A 20,128-nucleotide genomic window follows, 5' to 3' on the forward strand; every position below is an offset into this window, starting at 1 on the left:
ATCTCTCTCTCTACCCTGTCTCTTTATCCTCTTCTCTTCTCTCCTCTCCTCTCTCGGTACTCTCTCTCGCTCCCTTTCCACCCTGTCTCTTTAACCTTGTCTCCTCTCTCTCTCTCCCCCCCACCCTGTCTCTTTAACCTTGTCTCTTTTCTCTCTCTCTCTCCCTCCCCACCCTGTCTCTTTATCCTTGTTTCTTCCCTCTCTCTCTCTCCACTCTGTCTCTTTATCCTAGTCTATCTCTCTCTCTCTCTCTACCCCATCGCTTTATCTTTGTCTCTTCTCTCTCTCCCCACTCTCTTTTTATCCTAGTCTCCTCTCTCTCTCTCTCTCTCTCCACCCTGTCTCTTTATCCTAGTCTATTCTCTCTCTCTCTCTCTCTCTCTCCACCCTGTCTCTTTATCCTGGTCTCACATTTCTCTCTCTACACTGTCTTTTTTATCCTGGTCTCTCTCTCTCCACACTGTCTCTTTATCCTTGTCTCTTTTTCTTATTTCTCTCTCTGCACACACACTCTCTCTCCACTCTCTCTTTCTCTCTCTCACTCTCTCCCTCTCTCTCTCCACTCTGTCTCTTTATCCTAGTCTATCTCTCTCTCTCTCTCTCTCTCTCTCTCTCTCTCTCTCTCTCTCTCTCCACCCTGTCTCTTTATCCTAGTCCCCTATCTCTCTCTCCACCATGTCTCTTTATCCTAGTCTCTCCCCTCTCGCTCTCTCTCCCCCCCACCCTGTCTCTTTATCTTTTTTTCTTCTCTCTTCTCTCTCTCTCTCTCCCCCCTGTCTCTTTATCCTAGTCTCCTCTCTCTCTCTCTCTCCCCACCCTGTCTCTTTATCCTAGTCTCTCCCCCCCCTCTCCCCCTCCCCACCCTGTCTCTTTATCCTTGTTTCTTCTCTCTTTCTCTCTCTCTCCACCCCGTCGCATTATCTTTGTCTCTTCTCTCTCTCTCTCTCCCCACTCTCTTTTTATCCTAGTCTCCTCTCTCTCTCTCTCTCTCTCTCTCTCTATCCACCCTGTCTCTTTATCCTAGTCTCTTCTCTCTCTCTCTCTCTCTCTCTCTCTCTCTCTCTCTCTCTCTCTCTCTCCACCCTGTCTCTTTATCCTGGTCTCACATTTCTCTCTCTCTCTCTCTACACTGTCTTTTTATCCTGGTCTCTCTCTCTCCACGCTGTCTCTTTATCCTTGTCTTTTTTCTTCTCTCTCTCTCTGTACACACACTCTCTCTCTCTCTCTCTCTCCACTCTCTCTTTCTTTCTCTCACTCTCTCCCTCTCTCTCCCCACCCTGTCTCTTTATCCTTCTCCTTTCTCTCCTCTCTTTCGTTTCTCTCTATCTTCTCTCTCTCTCTCTCTCTCTCTCTCTCTCTCTCTCTCTCTCTCTGTACTCTCTCTACCCTGTCTTTCTATCCTGGTCTCTCTCTCTCCACCCTGTCTCTTTATTCTTTATCCTTGTCTCTTTTTTATTCTCTCTCTCAGTACACTCTCTCTCAACTCTCTCTCTCTCTCTCTCTCTCTCTCCACCCTGTCTCTTTATCCTTCTCCTTTCTCTCCTCTCTTTCATTCTCTCTCTCTCTCTCTCTCTCTCTCTCTCTCTCTCTCTCTCTCACTCTCTCCACCCTGTCTCTTTATCCTTCTCCTTTCTCTTCTCTCTCTCTTTCTCTCTCAGTACTCTCTCTACCCTGTTTCTTTATCCTCACCTCTATCTTTCAGTACTCTATCTTCCCCTCACCCCCCCCCCTCTCTCTCTCTCTCTCTCTCTCTCTCTCTCTCTCTCTCTCTCTCCTTTCTCTTTATCTTCTCTCTCTCTCCCTCCCCTGTTCCATTCATACCAGACACTGTCACACCTGTATGCACAGAGTTGCACATTCCACCTTCCACACCCTTACACTTGCCCACGCATCCTGCTGCTTACACACACACACACACACACATCCTCCAGGCTGCCCCCCCCTCTCCCGTAGCACACATGGGCACACACTCACTCGGTCCCCTCTGCCTCCCACTTGCTCCCACCACTCACTTCCACACTTCCACTCACCTTCAAGAAGGTAACAGCTGCAATAAAAGGGGAGGGAGCATCAGGGTGAGAAGTGGGGAGGATGGATGCCAGCTTGCGATTGGCTGACAGCCTCCTGGGGGAGTGGCCTATGTGACTGCAGCATATGAGGGACCAACTGTGTTAGAGGGGGGAGAGAGAGAGGGATGTGAGAGCAGCAGCCTCCCTTTAACACAGAGCTGAGTCGGCTTCATCCTCAGCTGCCTCTACCTCTCCTCCTCTTTCTCTCTCTCTCTTCTCCCCTCTTTTCTTTTCTCTCTGTCTCCTTCCCTTTCTCTGTGAGGCTCAGATCTCTGTTCCCTCCCTTCCCCCTGCGGAGGATTCCGGCCACATCTATTCCCTGTCTGAGCTAAAGCCATGGGGGTGAGTATAGTGAGGATGCATTGCTCTATATTTCCCCATTACCTTATATGTAGCAATGGCTGCCCATGGTGCTGAAGCCCTGCAATAACCGGCTGCTGCTGTCCATGATGCTGAAGTCCAGCAATTGCCGGCTACTGCTGTCCATGGTGCTGAAGTCCAGCAATTGCCGGCTACTGCTGTCCATGGTGCTGAAGTCCAGCAATTGCCGGCTACTGCTGTACATGGTGCTGAAGTCCAGCAATTGCCGGGCACTGCTGTCCATGGTGCTGAAGTCCAGCAATTGCCGAACACTGCTGGTGCTGAAGTCCAGCAATTGCCGGACACTGCTGTCCATGGTGCTGAAGCCCCGCAATAGCCGGTTAATGCTGTCCATGGTGCTGAAGTCCAGCAATTGCCGGACACTGCTGTCCATGGTGCTGAAGTCTAGCAATTGCCAGTCATTGCTGTCCATGGTGCTGAAGTCTAGCAATTGCCGGTCATTGCTGTCCATGGTGCTGAAGTCTAGCACTGCTGTCTATAGTGGTGATGGTCTGCAATGGCTGGAAGTCGCTGTCTATAGTGCTGAGGACCCGCAATTGCCGGACATTGCTGTCCATGGTGCTGAAGTCTAGCAATTGTCGGTCGCTGCTGTTCATGGTGCTGAAGTTCTGTCCTTATCTTCTATTGATCAGATCTGCTCATTCCATCTGTCTTTGTTCTAACCTGTGTTCCTTTAAAATGTCATTTTCCATCGTTCTCATAAGAATTGTACTGTAGAATTAGAATTGAACCTCACCAAATGTTGAATTGCTCCTTACTACCTAGTTATTCTATTGTTCAGTTGATGGTTTGATGGTATCTCCATCCACCCATGGTCCTGAGAGGCTCCCCCAATTTGGAATAGACCTGAATTGTTTGGTTGAAGGAATCCCCTTACCTCTAAAGCTGCCTGTGGTCTTGAAGGGATCCTCTAATATAGACTAGGCTGTGGTTGAAGGTACCTACATCCACCTTAAAACTGTCCAGAGTCCTAAATGGTGCCTTCAATGTAAAATAGACCTGAATTGTTGGGTAGAAAGGTATGCCCTGCCATCTTAGAGGATGGTCCTGAAGGGATCCTCCTAGGTAGAAAAGACCTGAGTTTTAGGTTGAAGGTATCTCCTTTGACCTTAGAGCTCTCTGTGGTCATGAAGGGATCCTCCTAGGTAGAATAGACCTGAGTTTGGGATGAAGGTATCTCCTTCCACCTTAGAGCTGCCTATGATCCTGAAGGGATTCTCCTATGTAGAATAGACCTGAAAGCTCTTCACTGGTTAACAAGTGATGTCATGTTGGTGGGATTAGCAGGTGCAGGGTTAATGCTTGACATACCATATACCGGCTTGTGGATAATTGTGTGCACAGCGCATTGCGGTGTCTGTCAGTCTGTCAGCACACAGTAGAAGTAGAGATGGAGAAGCCTTGGTAAAAAGGATGAGGTCATTTGCAACAGAGAGAGAGGAAAAAAGATGGAGGAGAAGGGAAGAAGATGGTGGAGGGGAGTGGAGCAGAGAGGTAGAAATGGAGACCGGGCAGGTGGGAGAAGGAAGATGGTGGGGAATCGGTGGTGGTGATGGTACTTAGAAAAGGAGTGGCTGATGAACAAGGAGATATAAAATCATTTCCCCTGACTCAACTGCAGAACAGACTGGCAATTAAAGGCTTACAATGAGGAAAGCCTATGTGGAAAAACACTGACAAGCCCCTGGGGTGGTACCCAGTCTAAATGGTAGAAGGGCACTTGAAGGTCAGAGGGGTAGTTTGGTGCAATAGGGATGTCCAATTCCTCCTAAAACTCCATCTGCCCCTTTTTGTGCTTATAAATATTTTATTTTCTGTATAAAGCTATGCATTATGTTCTACATATCATGGATGACTGTTGCCTAGTGGAGTAGTGTTATGTGCCTTTTATCTGATCAGTAATTCTGTAGAGCTATCCATACAGGCATATTGTCAGTCAGGTGAGGGATGGGTCTTGGATACAAGCTGATAATATAGGTAATGACCTTTGAGATAGAGTAAGGCCTCCTGTATGCTGCATAGCAAAGCATCTGCAGGCCACTGAATTTGGAGGATGTAATAGAAAATTGAAAGCTGGTGATGGAACATACAGGGTGCAGGAGGCTGGATAGGGACTATCAGGCTTGGCATAGTTGCAAGCTTTTAACCAATTAGCTACCAGATGGTAAAATCATGAAATCTAGAGGACAGCATCCAGTCAATGTTGCATGAGCATGTTTTGAGAAAAATCTTTCTATACTGCCTATGATTTTTCAAAAACAGGGAATGCATAATGTTTAGTACATTTCTGGTTAATTGTTCGTGTCCTTGCATTGAGATGTGTTGTATTGCATTGCCTAACGTATAGTATATACATTTTTAAAACTGACTGCATAAGGCCCAAGGGTGTTGTGTGTCATTGATCAAGGTCATATAGCCAGCTTGCCCAAATTCCTCCAAAGGCTGCCCTCCCTCAATAGACATGCCTATATGGGCATCCTGCCATAAAAACCTGAGCACTCAGCAAGATGCCAGGGGACAAATGTATAAAATCTGCACATTGAGTAAAACATGTCTGCTTTTTGCATACCAGCACTGGCATGAAAATAATTGCATATTACAAGCCATAGATGCTTTGTGTGCCCACAAGTCTAATCTAAAGGGCAAATGGAAGTTGATTGTTTGAATAGAGGAAAGGTGACCCATCTATGGCAGCAGTAAAGTACATGGATGCTTTATGTAAGGCTGTGCTGTTGCACTGCGCATGCTCTACCCGTTGTACTCTCCCCTCCCAGGAGACAGAGTATGGGGGCTGGGGGAGTGACATATGGCGTGGAAACGAGTGCGGATAATCCCCCCCACTAGAATGGAGGAGGGGGGGGGTGGATACAATTCTCTGTTTCCAATATGACAAAAGATCAAAGAGATATATGTCAGAGACAGACTGTCAAAGATAAAATACAGAAGAGGAAAGTGTAAAGAATTTATATGCTAGACTGCAAAAGGAATATATACTTAATATATGTCAGCAAGCTAACAAAAAGTAAAGGAATGATTAGCCATAATGAAGTGTGTCATTAATGTTTTATAGATTACACACAGATAAGCAACAGGAGACAGTAATGAAGCAGTTGATTGCAAAATGCAGTGATTGAGGCAGGAGATTAATTAGGATATAGATTGGCATATCATAAAGTACACTGTGGATGTAGAATAAATTGCTAACAGAAGGGATAGCAATAATGCATGATTATATTCTGCATATGTATGCGTGTAAATGTTTGTATGTGTGTATGTATGTATGTGTGTGTGTATGTATATGTGTGTGTGTGCATATATATCAATCAGCCATAGCATTATGACACCCCCACTAAAAAAAGAATCACAATGCCTTAACTGGCTTGCCTCCTACCCATACTGCATCCTGGTGCCATCTCTTCCCCAGGTCCCCAGGTAAGAGATGCGCACCCCCCCCGGTCATTCGCATGATGAAAAACAAAAAAAATGATTTATTAGACCAGGCCACCACCTTTTATTGCTCTGTGGTCCAGTTCTGATGCTCACATGATCATTGTAGGCACTTTTGGCTGTGGACACGGGTTAGCATGGGCACCCTGAGTATTCTGTGTGCATTTGTGAGATCAGGCACTGATGTTGGACAAGAAGGCCTGGCTCGCAATCTCCGCTCTATTTCATCCCAAAAGCGGTCTATCGGGTTGAGGTCAGGACTCTGTGCAGGCCATTCAAGTTCCTTCACCCTAAACTCACTCATCCATGTTGTTACCGACCTTGCTTTGTGCACTGGTCCAAATAATTTGCTGGAGGAGGGATTATGGTGCGGGGTTGTTTTCCAGGTTTGGGCTTGGCCCCTTAGTATTCTGTGTGCATTTGTGAGGTTAGGCACTGATGTTGGGATGGGAAAACCTAGCTCGCTGTCTCCGCTCTAATTCATCCCAAAAGTGTTCTATCGGGTTGAGGTCAGAACTCTGTGCAGACCAATCAAGTTTCTCCACCCCAAACTCGCTCATCCATGTATTTTTATGGACCTTGCTTTGTGCACTCATCCTAATCCTTTGCTGGAGGGGGGATTATGGTGTGGGGTTGTTTTTCAGAGGTTGGGCTTGGCCCCTTAGTTCCATAGAAGGGAATTCTTAAGGCATCAGCTTACCAAGACATTTTGTACAATTTCATGCTCCCAATTTTGTGGGAACAGTTTGGGGATGGCCCCTTCCTGTTCCAACATGACTGCACACCAGTGCACAAAGCAAGGTCTATAAAGACATAGATGTGAGTTTGGGGTGGAGGAACTTGATTGGCCTGCACAGAGTCCTGACCTCAACACGATAGAACATTTTTGGGATGAATTAGAGCGGAGACAGCGAGCCAGGACCTCAACCCAGTCAAAGGCCTTCTCATCCAACAAATGATTAGAAAAAAGATAAAAAAAAATAAAAAAAAATTGGGAATGCTAATAAATAAGGATGTAGTGAACACCCTTCTAGTAACCTACCCACTCACTCATAAATATACAGTAGATTAAAGAGTGGGGCTCTATGGCAAAAAAAAAAAAAAAAAACAGCATACAAGAAAAATTAGGCAAATAGAAAGAGTAGCCTAAAGCACCATATCTGATGAGCCACCGGGAATGGTTACAAAAACATATCAACCTACAATAGGTGTAACAAAAAGTATCAAATTTTATTGTGAATACAATATAAGCAAATGCAACATGTAGAGAAACTATGTAAAACAAAACACCTACTCATCAAACATCGGCATCTGACCTCACAAATGTGCTTCTGGAAGAATGGTCAAACATTCCCATAGACACACTCCTAAACCTTGTGGACAGCCTTCCTAGAAGAGTTGAAGCTGTTATAGCTAGACAATGGCACCCTGACTGCCATTGGGTATCGGGATGAAATCCTTGGACCCATTATCAGGTCCTGGGTTCCTCCTGGTGCATGACAATGCCCGGCCTCAAACCTTTGCAGCTATAACACTCCCATAGACACACTCCTAAACCTTGTGGACAGCCTTCCCAGAAGAGCTGAAGCTGTTATAGCTGCAAAGGGTGGGCCAACTCAATATTGAACCCTACGAACTAATGGCACTTTTCCACTGCAAGTACCGGCTCGGCTCTACTCGGCCCTGCTTGGCCCGGTTTGCTTTTCCACTGCTGGTACCGCATGGTACGGTGTTGGAACGGTTCGGTACGGTACGGTATGGTTTGCTTTTCCACTAAGGAAGTACTAAAGTTAAGTGGGTGGGATAACAACGGGGTGGGTGGGATTCTCTGACCAATCAGTGGCTAGTAGTGACTGCATGCAAAGGATTGTGGGATATGGTACCGGTTATGGTACCTGTTGGAACCACAATCGAGTAGGTACTGTTTTTGAGAGCCGTACCGTTCGGTTCCATGCAGTGGAAAAGCGCCACCGAACCGTTCCTACACTATACCATGCGGTACCAGCAGTGGAAAAGCACAAAAGCGAGCCGAACCGTTCGGTTCCATGCAGTGGAAAAGCGCCATAAGACTGGGATGCCATTAAAGTTCATGTGCATGTAAAGGCAGGTGTCACAATACTTTTGAAAATATAGTGTGTGTGTGTGGTTTTTTTGCACCTGTAAGATGTTAAGCTTTTATATGAAATGCATTGCGTGTATTAATGTCATTAATTTGTGATGCTCAGCAGTTCCTCCTGAGCCGGTTTGGTTTCGCAAACGTGAGCTAGGACATTTATGTTCAGTCCATTGGTAACTTTATGGATAGCTGGATGATAAAAGAGTGAGAGGCATCAGCCAAATGAGCATTGGTTGTAAAACCACATGAAGTCTTCAAAGGAAATAAAAGAGAAATGAGCTGAAAATCCATGCTGGTTATGTGGACTTTTTATTTTATTTATTTTTATTTATTTATTTATTTTTGGCGTGGTTAATAAATATTAATTTGAGTAACAAAATTCCAAGATGGCTGGTGTCACCTGAATTAGGTCCTCCCGTGTTCATATTAACTGGGATTTAGGCTTAACCACCCTGTGGCTGCATGTGTCATTAGCACTGTGCGGAGACCTACACTAGAGGTCCCCCTTGCTGCAAATGCTGTGCTATGACGCGTGCGTATCTGAAAACGCCGTATCCTACAGATTGCCAGCTCAGCAGGTCACTTGTGTCTTGCCAAGCAGTGTGTGCATCTGATTCCTCATAATTAATTGAGTCAGCATGTACATCCTGGCTCCTTGGCGTTCAAAGGCTTCTGTCGCATGTCAAAACACCTGTGTGAGAAAGCTCTGATTGAAGCAGGCATTTAAGGACCACAATTATAGTTTTGAGGGCAGTCACTCAGATGAATGTGTGTAGCTTCACTGCCCAAGAATCTAGAATGAAGAGTCCTTAAACAGAATACAGAGAGAGTCTTTAAACAGCTTTGCTTTATGTCCAACTGTCTTTAAAGAGGCAAGTCAGCTGATATTAAAGCAGCGCAAATAGCGATGATGGCATGCAAAGTGCAGTAACCCATAGCAACCAGTCCATTTTCATCTGGCAAAGTGGAGCAGATGGGGGCAAGATTAATTCTATGGAGTTCAGCATGAGGTTTATCAAAGAGACTAAGATTGAAACTGTCTGTGTTACTTAAAGCGTAAAGCCCCGTACACACGATCAGATTATCGAACGATCTGTCGTCCGTTTTTTGTGGCATGCTAGTCTGATGTGGAAAGTGAAGAGGTTACTTTCATACGAATTTTCCCGTACGACAGAATTCTACTTCAGAAGTGATGTCATGTGTTGGATTGCTTTCTATGTGTTCTTTCGTCTCTGAGTATGCCTAGTCTTGCTCTTAAGATTTTATTTCCGTCGAAATCTGTACTAATGAGATGGAAATCAGACGTTGTATTACGGACAACAAACATTTTATAGCCTGCACATCAGGATTTTGTCAGCCGAAAAGTCGGAGTTGGCTGTCGCAAGCAACATACTAACAATCCGAAAATCAACAGATCGGCCGTCGGACGAATTTTCCCTACAGATTTTCCAATCGTGTGTACGGGCCTTTACTCCACTTTTGTTGAGAAAAATCATTCCCCTCTGGGTGATCTCTGTACATTGCAAGGATTTTAACAAACGTTGTTGAAAATTCCTACCTTTTGTTATTCTGAACAAATCATTGTTTGTTCCTCTGTGCTGAGGGAGTGGTTTCATAATTATCTATCAGCTGTGGCAGCTGCAGGACTCTGAGGAAAGCTGCTGGGCCTGCATCCCTTTAGACGTGTTCCTATTGGAAGTATCTCACCAAAAATGACATTTTTGTTGCAGGGGATGCCAGAAATCTGACTTTTATCTTAGGCAGACTTCTGGGAAAATTGGTGAGCCAATCACACAAGCAGGAAATTATGTTTCTGGGGGTGTGGTCAGTATACATTCTGTGTACAGAAAATCTCCAGGCGGCCATATTGCATTGCATTTTCTGAAAATTACATCAGATGTAGATTGAAAAGGAAAGGTCGTTTTTAATAACATTCAATTACAATCTTATTTGTGTCGCATTTGTATACGCTATATTGTTTTTTCTTTATTTGCTTTTTTTCCCCCACAAAAGTGGAGTTACCCTTTAACCGGTTGCCGACCGCCGCACGACTATATACTGCGGCGGTCAGCCCCGGCCAGGCAGAGTGACGTATCGGTACGTCACTCGCCTGTCACTGACTTGCGAGCCTATCGCGGGCAGGCGCGCGCCCGCCGAGGCGCGCGCCCGCCGCGGCTCGTTCACAGGCAAGTCAGTGCGTGTGACCGGCGGACTCGATGTCCGCCAGTCACACTGCGATCGCTCCTGTGAAGGGAGAAAGACAGAGCAGCTTGTGTAAACAAGCTGCCTGTCAGTTCTCCCTGTGTAAAAGTGAAGATCTGTCCGTTCTACTATGTAGAACGGTTGATCTTTGCTTTTACACCAATAGGAATGTCCCTACACAGTAGAAAGCACGCCCCTAGGACACACTTAACCCCTCCCTGTCCAATAAAGTTAACCCCTTCCCTGCCAGTGTCATTTTTGCAGTAACAGTGCATATGTATAGCACTGATTACTGCAGTAATGTCACTGGTAACCCCAAAAGTGTCAAAAATGTCAGTCAAGGGTCCGATCTGTCCGCCGCAATGTCGCAGTACCGAAAAAAAAATCGCAGATCGCCGCCATTACGCGTTAAAAAAACAAACACCAAAAATGACAAAAATCTTTCTCTTTGTTAGTAAACGCGATAACTTTTGCGCAAACCAATCAAAATACGCTTTTTGCGATTTTTTTTACCAAACATAGGTAGCATAAAACAAATTGGCCGAAAAATGCTAAAAAATTTTGATTTTTACTTTTTTTTTTTGGGGAATTTCATATAAAAAAATGTGAAAAATATTGTTATTTTTGCAAAATTTACGCTCTTTTTTTGTTTATAGCGCGTGATCAAAAAATCGCACAGGTGATCAAATACCACCAAAAGAAAGCTCTGTTTGTGGGAAAAAAAGGACGTCAAATTTGTTTAGGTACAGCGTCGCACGACCGCGCAATTGTCCGTTAAATTCACGCAGTAAAAAATCGCAAAAAAACCCCTGGTCCTTTAGCAGCCAAATCCTCCGGGGCTTAAGTGGTTAAAGTGGAAGAAAAGTCAAACCCTAAAGTGATTGTAAAGTCTTGTGTGTGTTTTTTTTATATAAATAATTTATAATTTATTATTTTACAAATAACATGTTATACCTCCCTCCTCTGTGCAGTTGATTTTGCACAGGGCAGCTCGGATCCTCCTCTCCTCAGGTCCCTCTTCGCTGCTCCTGGCCCCTCCCTCCTATCGAGTGCCCCCACAGTAAGCAGCTTGCTATGGGGGCACCTGAGTTAGCCACAGCTCCCTGTGTCCATTCAGACATGGAGGAGCTGCAGGGCCCCATCCCCTCTCTCTCCTGATTGGCTAACTGACTTTGATTGACGGCAGCGGTAACCAGTGGCGCCACTGCTGTGTCTCAGCCAATCGGGAGGGAGAGTCCTGGTCAGCCGAGGGACTCGTGGACATCTCTGCATCGAGATGGGGCTCAGGTAAGTAATAAGGGGTGCTGGGGGGGGGGGGGGCTGCTACACACAGAAGGCTTGTTATCTTAATGCATAGAGTGCATTAGGATAAAAAAACCTTCTGACTTTACAACTCCATTCTAAGCCTATTCTGTCTACCCTATAATGGAAAGATGTGTACACTTATTCTAAAGTCACTCCGGTCTGGTCAAATGATCCGCTCCCACCGCCGGCTTCAGTGTAGAGGAGGGACAGCCAACAACAGATGCCCCATACTAAGCCTATAGGTGATGTCATGGCACAGGCTCTGCAGCTGTTGTTGGCAATCTCTTCTTTACACCAAAGCCGATGCTTCAGAGGTCATGTGACTGGACTAGATGATGTCAAAATAGGTAAAAATAGACATCTTTCCTTTTACAGGGTAGAAAGAATAGGCTTAGAATGGAAGTTTTGAAAAAACCCTCTAGTTCAACCAATAAAAAAAAAAAAAGCCCAACCATACAATCCCATATACACAATCCTATACACACAGTTGATCCAGAGGAAGGCGAAAAACCCCAGCAAAGCATGATCCAATTTGCTACAGCAGGGGAAAAAAATTCATTCCTGATCCCCCGAGAGGCAATCGGATATTCCCTGGATCAACTTTACCTATAAATGTTAGTACCCACTTATGTTTATGTAGGAAAGAATCCAGGCCTTTTTTAAAGCAATCTAGTGCGCTGGCCAGAACCTCCTCTGGAGGAAGTCTATTCCACTTTTTCACAGCTCTTACTATCAAGAAACCTTTCTGTATTTGGAGAAAAAAATCTCTTTTGCTCCAGATGTAAAGAGTGCCCCCTTGTCCTCTGTGATGACCATAAAGTGAACAACTCAACACCAAGTTCACTATATGGACCCCTTATGTATTTATACATGTTGATCATATCCCCCTTTAATCTGTTTTTCTCAAGAGAGAATAAATTCAGGACATCTAATCTTTCCTCATAGCCATGGGCGTCCACAGGTAGGGGCAAGGGGGGGGGGGATATGCCCCCCCCCCTGGAATCTCAACTTCCCTCTTTCAAGTCATTGTCAAGCCAATTTGTACCATCCTGTCTTGTCTGTGTAATACTCCTGTGTGCCCCTGTGTCTGTGTCTAAAAAAAATAAGTCATTCTTTACAAGTTTTCAGAGAGCTGAGCGCCGCTCACGTGACCTGTTGGCTCTCCCCCCGCCCCCCCCCCCCGTCTGACAGCTGCCTGCACCGGGCGGGACCAAGGATTCCTAACTGATGTCAGCCGAGAGGGGAGGAGGAGGGGAGATGGAGAGGCTGAGAGGAGGAGAGAAGTAGCGGGTCACGTGAGTAGCGAGTGGCGCTCTGAAAACTTGTAAAGAATGGCTTATTTTTATAAGACACAGGGGATCACAGGATTATTAAACAGACTGCAGACAGGATATGAAACTTTAAATAAAACGTGTCAAAGTCGCGTGGTAATGTCGTGCGGCTTTCAGGTCATACAAGTGTGAAAGGGGCCTAAGAGAAAACTGTAAGTGCAGATGAACTTAGAATTGTTACATAATTGCATAGTTGGGTTCAAGGAAGACACAAGTCCATCTAGTTTAACCAATAGGGAAAAAAAAAGGAAGAAAATTTCCATATACAGAATCCTTTACCCATAGGTGATCCAAAAGGAAGGCAAATCAAAAACCCCTGAGGCATGGTCTGACTTGCTTCAGTAGGGGTGTTGCTGCATACATTTTTTTTTTTTTTTTGGGGGGGGGGGGACTCTTATTCTAAGCTTGGTCACCTATTGTGTGGCTTTTGATATACACTCACCAGCCACTTTATTAAGTACACCTGTTCTATTGCTTAGCAACACAAATTGCTAATCAGCCAATCACATTGCAGCAACTCAATGTATTTAGCCATCTAGACCTGGTGAAGACAACTTGCTGAAGTTCAAACAGAGCTTTAGAATAGGGAAGAAAGGGGATTTAAGTGACTTTGAACGTGGCATGGTTGCTGGTGCCAGATGGCCTGGTCTGAATATTTCAAAAACTGCTGATCTACTGGGATTTTCACGCACAGCCATCTCTCCGGTTACAGAGAATGGTCCACAGAAAAGAAAATATCCAGTTGAGCGGCAGTTGTGTAGACAAAAATGCCTTGTTGATGTCAAAGGAGAATGCACAGACTGCTTCTAGATGATAGGCAACAGTACCTCAAATAATCACTCGTTACAACCAAGGTATGCAGAATAACATCTCTGAATGTACAACACATGGAACCTTGAAGCAGATGGGCTACAGCAGTCGAAGACCCTACTGGGTGCCACTCCCATCAGCAAAGAACGGGAAACTGAGGCTACAATTCCCACAGGCTCACCAAAGATGGACAATAGAAGATTGGAAAAACGTTGTCTGGTCTGGAAAAACATTGCCTGGTCTGATGAGTCTCGATTTCAGCTGCGACATTCAGATGGTAGGGTCAGAATTTGGCATTAACAACATGAAAGCATGGATCCATCCTGCCTTGCATCAACGGTCCAGGCTGGTGGTGGTGGCGTAATGGTGTGGGGGATATTTTCTTGGCAGGTTTTTGGGCCCCTTACTACCAACTGAGCATCGTCGTACTACCTGAGTATTGTTGGTGACCATGTCCATCCCTTTATGACTACAGTGTACCCATCTTCTGATGTCTCCTTCCAGCAGGATAATGCACCATGTCACAAAGCTCCAATCATCTCACCACTGGTTTCTTCAACAGGACAATGAGGTCACTGTCCTTCAATGGCCTCCACACTCACCAGATCCAGTCACTGTCCTCCAATGGCCTCCACACTCACCAGATCCGGTCACTGTCCTCCAATGGCCTCCACACTCACCAGATCCGGTCACTGTCCTCCAATGGCCTCCACACTCACCAGATCCGGTCACTGTCCTCCAATGGCCTCCACACTCACCACATCTCAATCCAATAGAGAACCTTTGGGATGTGGTGGAAGGGGTGGTGGAACAGGAAATTTGTATCATGGATGTGCAGCCGACAAATATGCAGCAACTGTGTGATGCTATCATGTCACTATGGACCAAAATCTCTGAGGAATGTTTCCAACACCTTCTTGAATCTATGCCACCAAGAATGAAGGCAATTCTGATGGCAAAAGGGGGTCCAACCCAGTACTAGCAAGGTGTACCTAATAAAGTGGCCGGTAAATGTACGCATTGTATACCTACTACAAAATTACATGTATTTAGGGTCAGTTAGTGCTAAAAATGCATTAAACCTTCTAACTCTTAGAGGTGGTGGTGTTGAGCCATTACAAAGGCAGCTCGCTCTACCCGATGGATTTATTTATATTATGGAGAACACAACAGGAGGAGTGGAAACACCAGAAACTCCAGGGAAAGCTGAAATGGGGCCAGGGACTATGGTGGTGAGGTCTTACCATTAGAAAGGATATTTGCCAGAAATAAAATGCGCAGAAGAAGTCATAGTTTTAATGTGAATATTTGTAATCTCTGGGATACCCATAGACCAGATTACCCACAATGAGATGGCTGAATTGGGTAACGATCTTGTTGTATCTATGAGCAGTGATGGACAGGGTGAGAAGAGTCCCTAGGAGAACTAGCAACTATTCCGGTTTCCTACTTTTTTTTTTTAATGTTACACAATGGGTGCACAGTAGGCATTTCAGCAACCAATGGGAAAAGTTTCAATGTTGCTTGTTGTCAAATGCTGATCTTATTTTCTAAATTCAATACTTGAAGTGAATGACAGAGGCACCTCTATATTAATTAAGTCTGCAGTTGGTAGTAGGGATCGACCGATTATCGGCAAAGCCGATATATCGAGGGCCGATATGCACTTTCCCGGATATATCGGAATCGGCCCCGGAGGTTACCGATATTGCCGATATTGCGGAAAGTGCTGTACCAGAGTGATGCCTGCAGCTAGAGGCATCACCCGATACTGGCGTCCATAGCCGGCGGTCAGCTGTCTTGTAATGACAAGCGATGCAGCTGAGAAGCCTCTTGACTGTCATTACAAGGAGCGGGAGGGGTCTCCTGTCCCACCAGGAGACCTGGGCAACCAGCCTGCACAGCCGCTGAAGACCCAATTAAAGACTCATTCGGCTCTGATCGGGTCTCCATGCAAAAACCCGGAGGTGATATCATGACATCACTTCCGGAATTTCCGGGTACTGGCGCCAGTTTAAAAAAACAGAACAGCACTCTAAACAGCCAAACTTGCCATTGAATGCTTTTAAGTGCAGAGGAGGGGACACCCAGATCCCTCCACAAGATTACCTGTAAAGTAAAAAAAAATAAAAACTTTTTAATGTACGAATATATCGGCCGATATCGATACGCGATGACCAAAATATCGGTATCGGCAATGAGGAAACGATATCGGTCGATCACTAGTTGGTAGGATGTTGAGTTGCTCTTGTTTGGCTAATGTCTGCCCCAGGGGGTTTTGTATTAGACGATGAACTAGTAACTGTAGATGTCATACTAATTCTATGTGCATTTTAACAATAACAGCATTTGCAAGCAAATACAACAAACTATTATAGCAGAGGTAGCAGTGAAAAGCATTGTAATGGATAAAGGCAATTGTACTGCGCCAGTGAAAGCTGTGGGGCAGTGTGGTGGCTTGGTGATTTGTGCTCAAGCCTGGCAGTCTTGAGGTTCTTGGTTAAAGCTTCAGTCCATCCAAAACTGATATTTCATCTTTTGATAGATTCTGGAATTGTAAACTGCTTCTCTGAGACTCTCTTGGTGAGGCCTTTATATTGGTGAGGCCTATTATATCTGCACCACTGCTTTGCCCATTATGAGGGGTTCTCATTGGGTTTCTCATTGAGTTTTCAATATTTTTATATTCTGTATGTTCTGTAATAGTAAGAGGAAGACCTGAGACACATGAAGGCCAGTGAAAACACCCAAAACTCCATGGTGGACAGGAACTGCATCAGGAACTATGGCAGGGAGCATGCAGCTAGTGTTTCCAAACATGCAAATCTAGGGGTTGACTCAACCCATCAGGCTTCAATAATAACTAAAATAATATATAGAAGACAAGCTAAAAAAAAAGGGGGAATTTAAATATACTAGTAGGATATCAAAAGATATCCATGTCCCAATGATATAGTAAAAAGGAAAGGGGGGGCAAGGGGGACTTTTATAGGGGTACCGTCATCAAACCAATGAATCTAGATGTATACATAAAATTAATTTTAATTGAAACAAATCATATGCATAAAAAATGACTGTATTACCACGAACACAAGTAATGTATTAACAAATAACACATAAAAGGAGAACAAGGAGTAGTAAAAATTATTAGGCAGAAGAAAACGTGTCCTACATACAGGGTGGTTGACTCCAAACCCCCCAAGCAAACCTAATAAACCAGAGATGGTATAACTGGTAGGTTTTGATGTAGCGGACGTTGATGCCCGTAAACTAGCCCAACATGTTTCGCGGAACACCGCTTCCTCAGGGGCATTTACAGATCAGGACATCACAGATGCTACTAGAATGAGAAAGGAAAAATAAATATGTTGATATAAAACAAGAACATAATAATTTATTACATAGTATAATCATTAAGATGTGGGGGTCACAAGCAAAACCAAATAAACCCACCTGCAACTTGACCAATCCTAAATCCTTTTTCTTTTTTACAATACCTAAAATAAGGCTTTTGGATGGACTGGTCCTTTATTTTCCCAAGAGGAACATTCTGCATATGGAGCTTTCTAGCCTTTTCTTAATTTTTTGGGGGGCTTCCTCCAGTGCTTTTGTTCCCATACCCCAATAACCAAAAAATCACGCTGGTAGATGAAATGTTTCCACCTAAATTTGGTCCTAGTACAATGTATGTTAAGGCTTGGATGTAATGTTTATAAAGACAATAGATATTAAGCTCATACGGGCAGGGACTTATGTGCATGATTTGTAAACTCTACCATCACTGTGTCCCTATGCACAAAGCCAGCTCTATAAAGACATTGCTTGATTAGTTTGATGTGGTGGTACTACAATGACCTAAACCCTACAGAATGCCTTTGGGACGAATTGGAATGCCAATTGTGAGCCAGGTCTTCTCGTCTAGTACCTGACCCCACAAATGCCCTTTTGGTTTAAATTCTCACAGGCACAGTTCAAAATCTTTTGGAAAGATGAAGATGTTATAGCTGCCAAAGTAGGTCATCTCCATTTTATTATCCATAGTTTTGTACGGGGATATCCAACAAGCTCAGGTATCCACAGACATGGCCATAGCGTGACTATAGAAATACAGTGCAAAGTGAAGAGTCAATTTAGCAATGGCAACAGCTGTGAACTGTATAAACAGTTGATACTATAAACGTAGTGGTAGTAATCATTGAAAAACCAAAACTTTATGGGCGCTTTGGAAATCTATTATCAGAATTAACATACAACTTGGCAGGGATTATCCAGCTGATATAAATCTGTGGCCATTGACTTTTACAGTGTTTGCTAGCTAAATTGTTTTATTGTGAGAAACAATAGTATAAATCTGGCCAATTTTTTTTCTGTTGTAGATTGGAGAAGGGCTAGGACTCTGCTTCCTGTCCAGATGACACCCTTCAGTAAAAAGTGAGGTTCAACCCTGTTCCATTATGATGGAACAAAGGGTTTAATTTACAGTATATCAGTGGCGGCTGGTGCTCCATGGGCTGGGGGGGGGGGGGGCGGCAAACGGACTGCACCATACCCCCCCCCCCCCAGACCACACAAGGCTGCACATCATACCCCCTCCCGGACCACAGCGAGACACGAGAGAGGGGAGACAGGACCCCCCTCACTCACGCTGCCTTGATGCAGCAGCAGGCGGCGGATTCGGCTTCTTCCCCCTGTCTTCTGCGTCTCCTCCCTCCTCCACCATGCCCAATTGCATGGCTTCTCCTTTCAGCCAATTGGGAAACGGGTCTCAAAACCCGCTTCCTGATTGGCAAGGAGGAGGATCCATGTGACAATAGGGAGTTTTCATTTGCTATTGTCACACAACTGGGTGGGCTCGGGGAGCAGTGCTCTGCGCCCCGAACCCACCCTTTTTTTTAGCATGTGAGAGCCTCTGTCTCTAGTCACATGGTTAAAAAAAAAAGCCCCATTGAGCTCCATACGTCCGGCGCCCCACATGTAGATTATGGGGCTGGATGCATGGATGGGGGGGGCGGCGCCCCTGCGCCCCGTATACACCAGCCGCCTCTGATATCTATGGTACGGTTGAAGGGATCAGGAAATAATTTTTTCCCCTGCTGGAGCAAATTGGATCATGCTTTTGCTTTTGCCTTCCTCTGAATCAACTGTGGGTATAGGATTGTATATATGGAATTGTATTTCTATTTTTTTTTTCCTTTTTAGTGGTTGAACTAGATGGACTTGTGTATTTTTTCAACCAGACTAACTATCTATCACTTCCAGTCAGAGATGTATAGTAACGAAGTAGAACTACTTAAGTACTGTACTTAAGTACCGAAATGCGGTATCTGTACTTTCCTAGAGTAGAATTTTTTTCTCCTACTTCTACTTTTACTTCACTACATTTTTTCGATGATGTCGATACTTCTACTCAAGTATTTTTTTTTTGTGCTGCATAGTTACTCGTTACTTTTAAAAAAATTACCACTGCCAGAACAGTAGATGGCAGGTTGCATAAAGCTCAAAAAAATGTGTATATTGTCATTTGTAAATCAGCGCATACAAAAATAAAGGCTGTGTATAATAAAAGTTGCTATACCAAATCTTTCCAATAAAAAGAAAATATGAAACAAACAAATAAATGGTGCTACAGCGCTTAAAGTGCATCAAGAAACTACTAACAAACACAGGTTAATCATTTGAAATAATAAAAAACAATATGATGTTCAAACTTTTGACTTCTTTCTTTAATAACTACATAACACAGTACTTGTACTTCTACTTTCAGTACTTGAGTAGAATTTTTTTTTCAAAACTACTGGTACTTTTTACTTTTAGTACTTAAGTAGCAAATTTTTTGAAAAAACTACTTGCAATACTTAAGTAAAAAAAATGTTGAATACTTTAGTACTTCTACTTAAGTAACTTTTTCTGCGAGCACTTCCACTTCTACTCAAGTCACTTTTTGATCGAGCACTTGTACTTTTACTCAAGTAGAAATTTCGAGTACTTTATACAAGTCTGCTTCCAGTCTCTGTGACAGGGTGACCCTGGAACAGTGAGTGATCAAAAACCTCCAGCAAGGACAGAGACTACAATAAAGTCTTTGGTAACAGGAAAAAGTGGGAAAATTGGGCTTTTTACCCCAATCGGCAAAAAAAAAAAATTTGTACACAAATCTTAATAACAGTAGTTTATTGATATCCAAAACGTGCAAAAATGTATTACTCATATCAATCAAAGTAGATAGAGTTGCTATACAATGATGTATACATATATTGGACACAAAAATTCATAAAAAAGAGAATCACCCCCCTTTCACATGCAATATGAAAAAGCTCAATTTCTCCCACAAATTCACTGTGTGTACACTGTGCCAATGTGCACGTAGGAGAGAGCCATCACTGACGTGTTTCGCCTGTATGGCTTCCTTAGGGGTATTAGATAGAGATGGTTCAATTGGGTGAAGAGAGGTAAGCTGCCATCTCAGA

The 20,128-nt window shown here is 44.1% G+C and overlaps 1 protein-coding gene across 1 annotated transcript in view; it reads left to right on the forward strand.

The window, feature by feature from the left end:
- Positions 1-2,174: 2,174 nt before the first annotated feature.
- The window catches only part of ATP1A3 (ATPase Na+/K+ transporting subunit alpha 3), a 132,159-nt gene continuing 114,205 nt past the window's right edge, over positions 2,175-20,128 (forward strand). Inside the window, exon 1 of the mRNA XM_082273100.1 lies at positions 2,175-2,411. Coding sequence (XP_082129226.1) covers positions 2,406-2,411 — 6 coding nt within the window. The 5' untranslated portion in view covers positions 2,175-2,405. The remainder of the gene's footprint in view (positions 2,412-20,128) is intronic.

Source organism: Pelophylax lessonae, assembly GCF_965119305.1.
Source record: "Pelophylax lessonae genome assembly, chromosome: 12".
Taxonomy (NCBI): domain Eukaryota; kingdom Metazoa; phylum Chordata; class Amphibia; order Anura; family Ranidae; genus Pelophylax; species Pelophylax lessonae.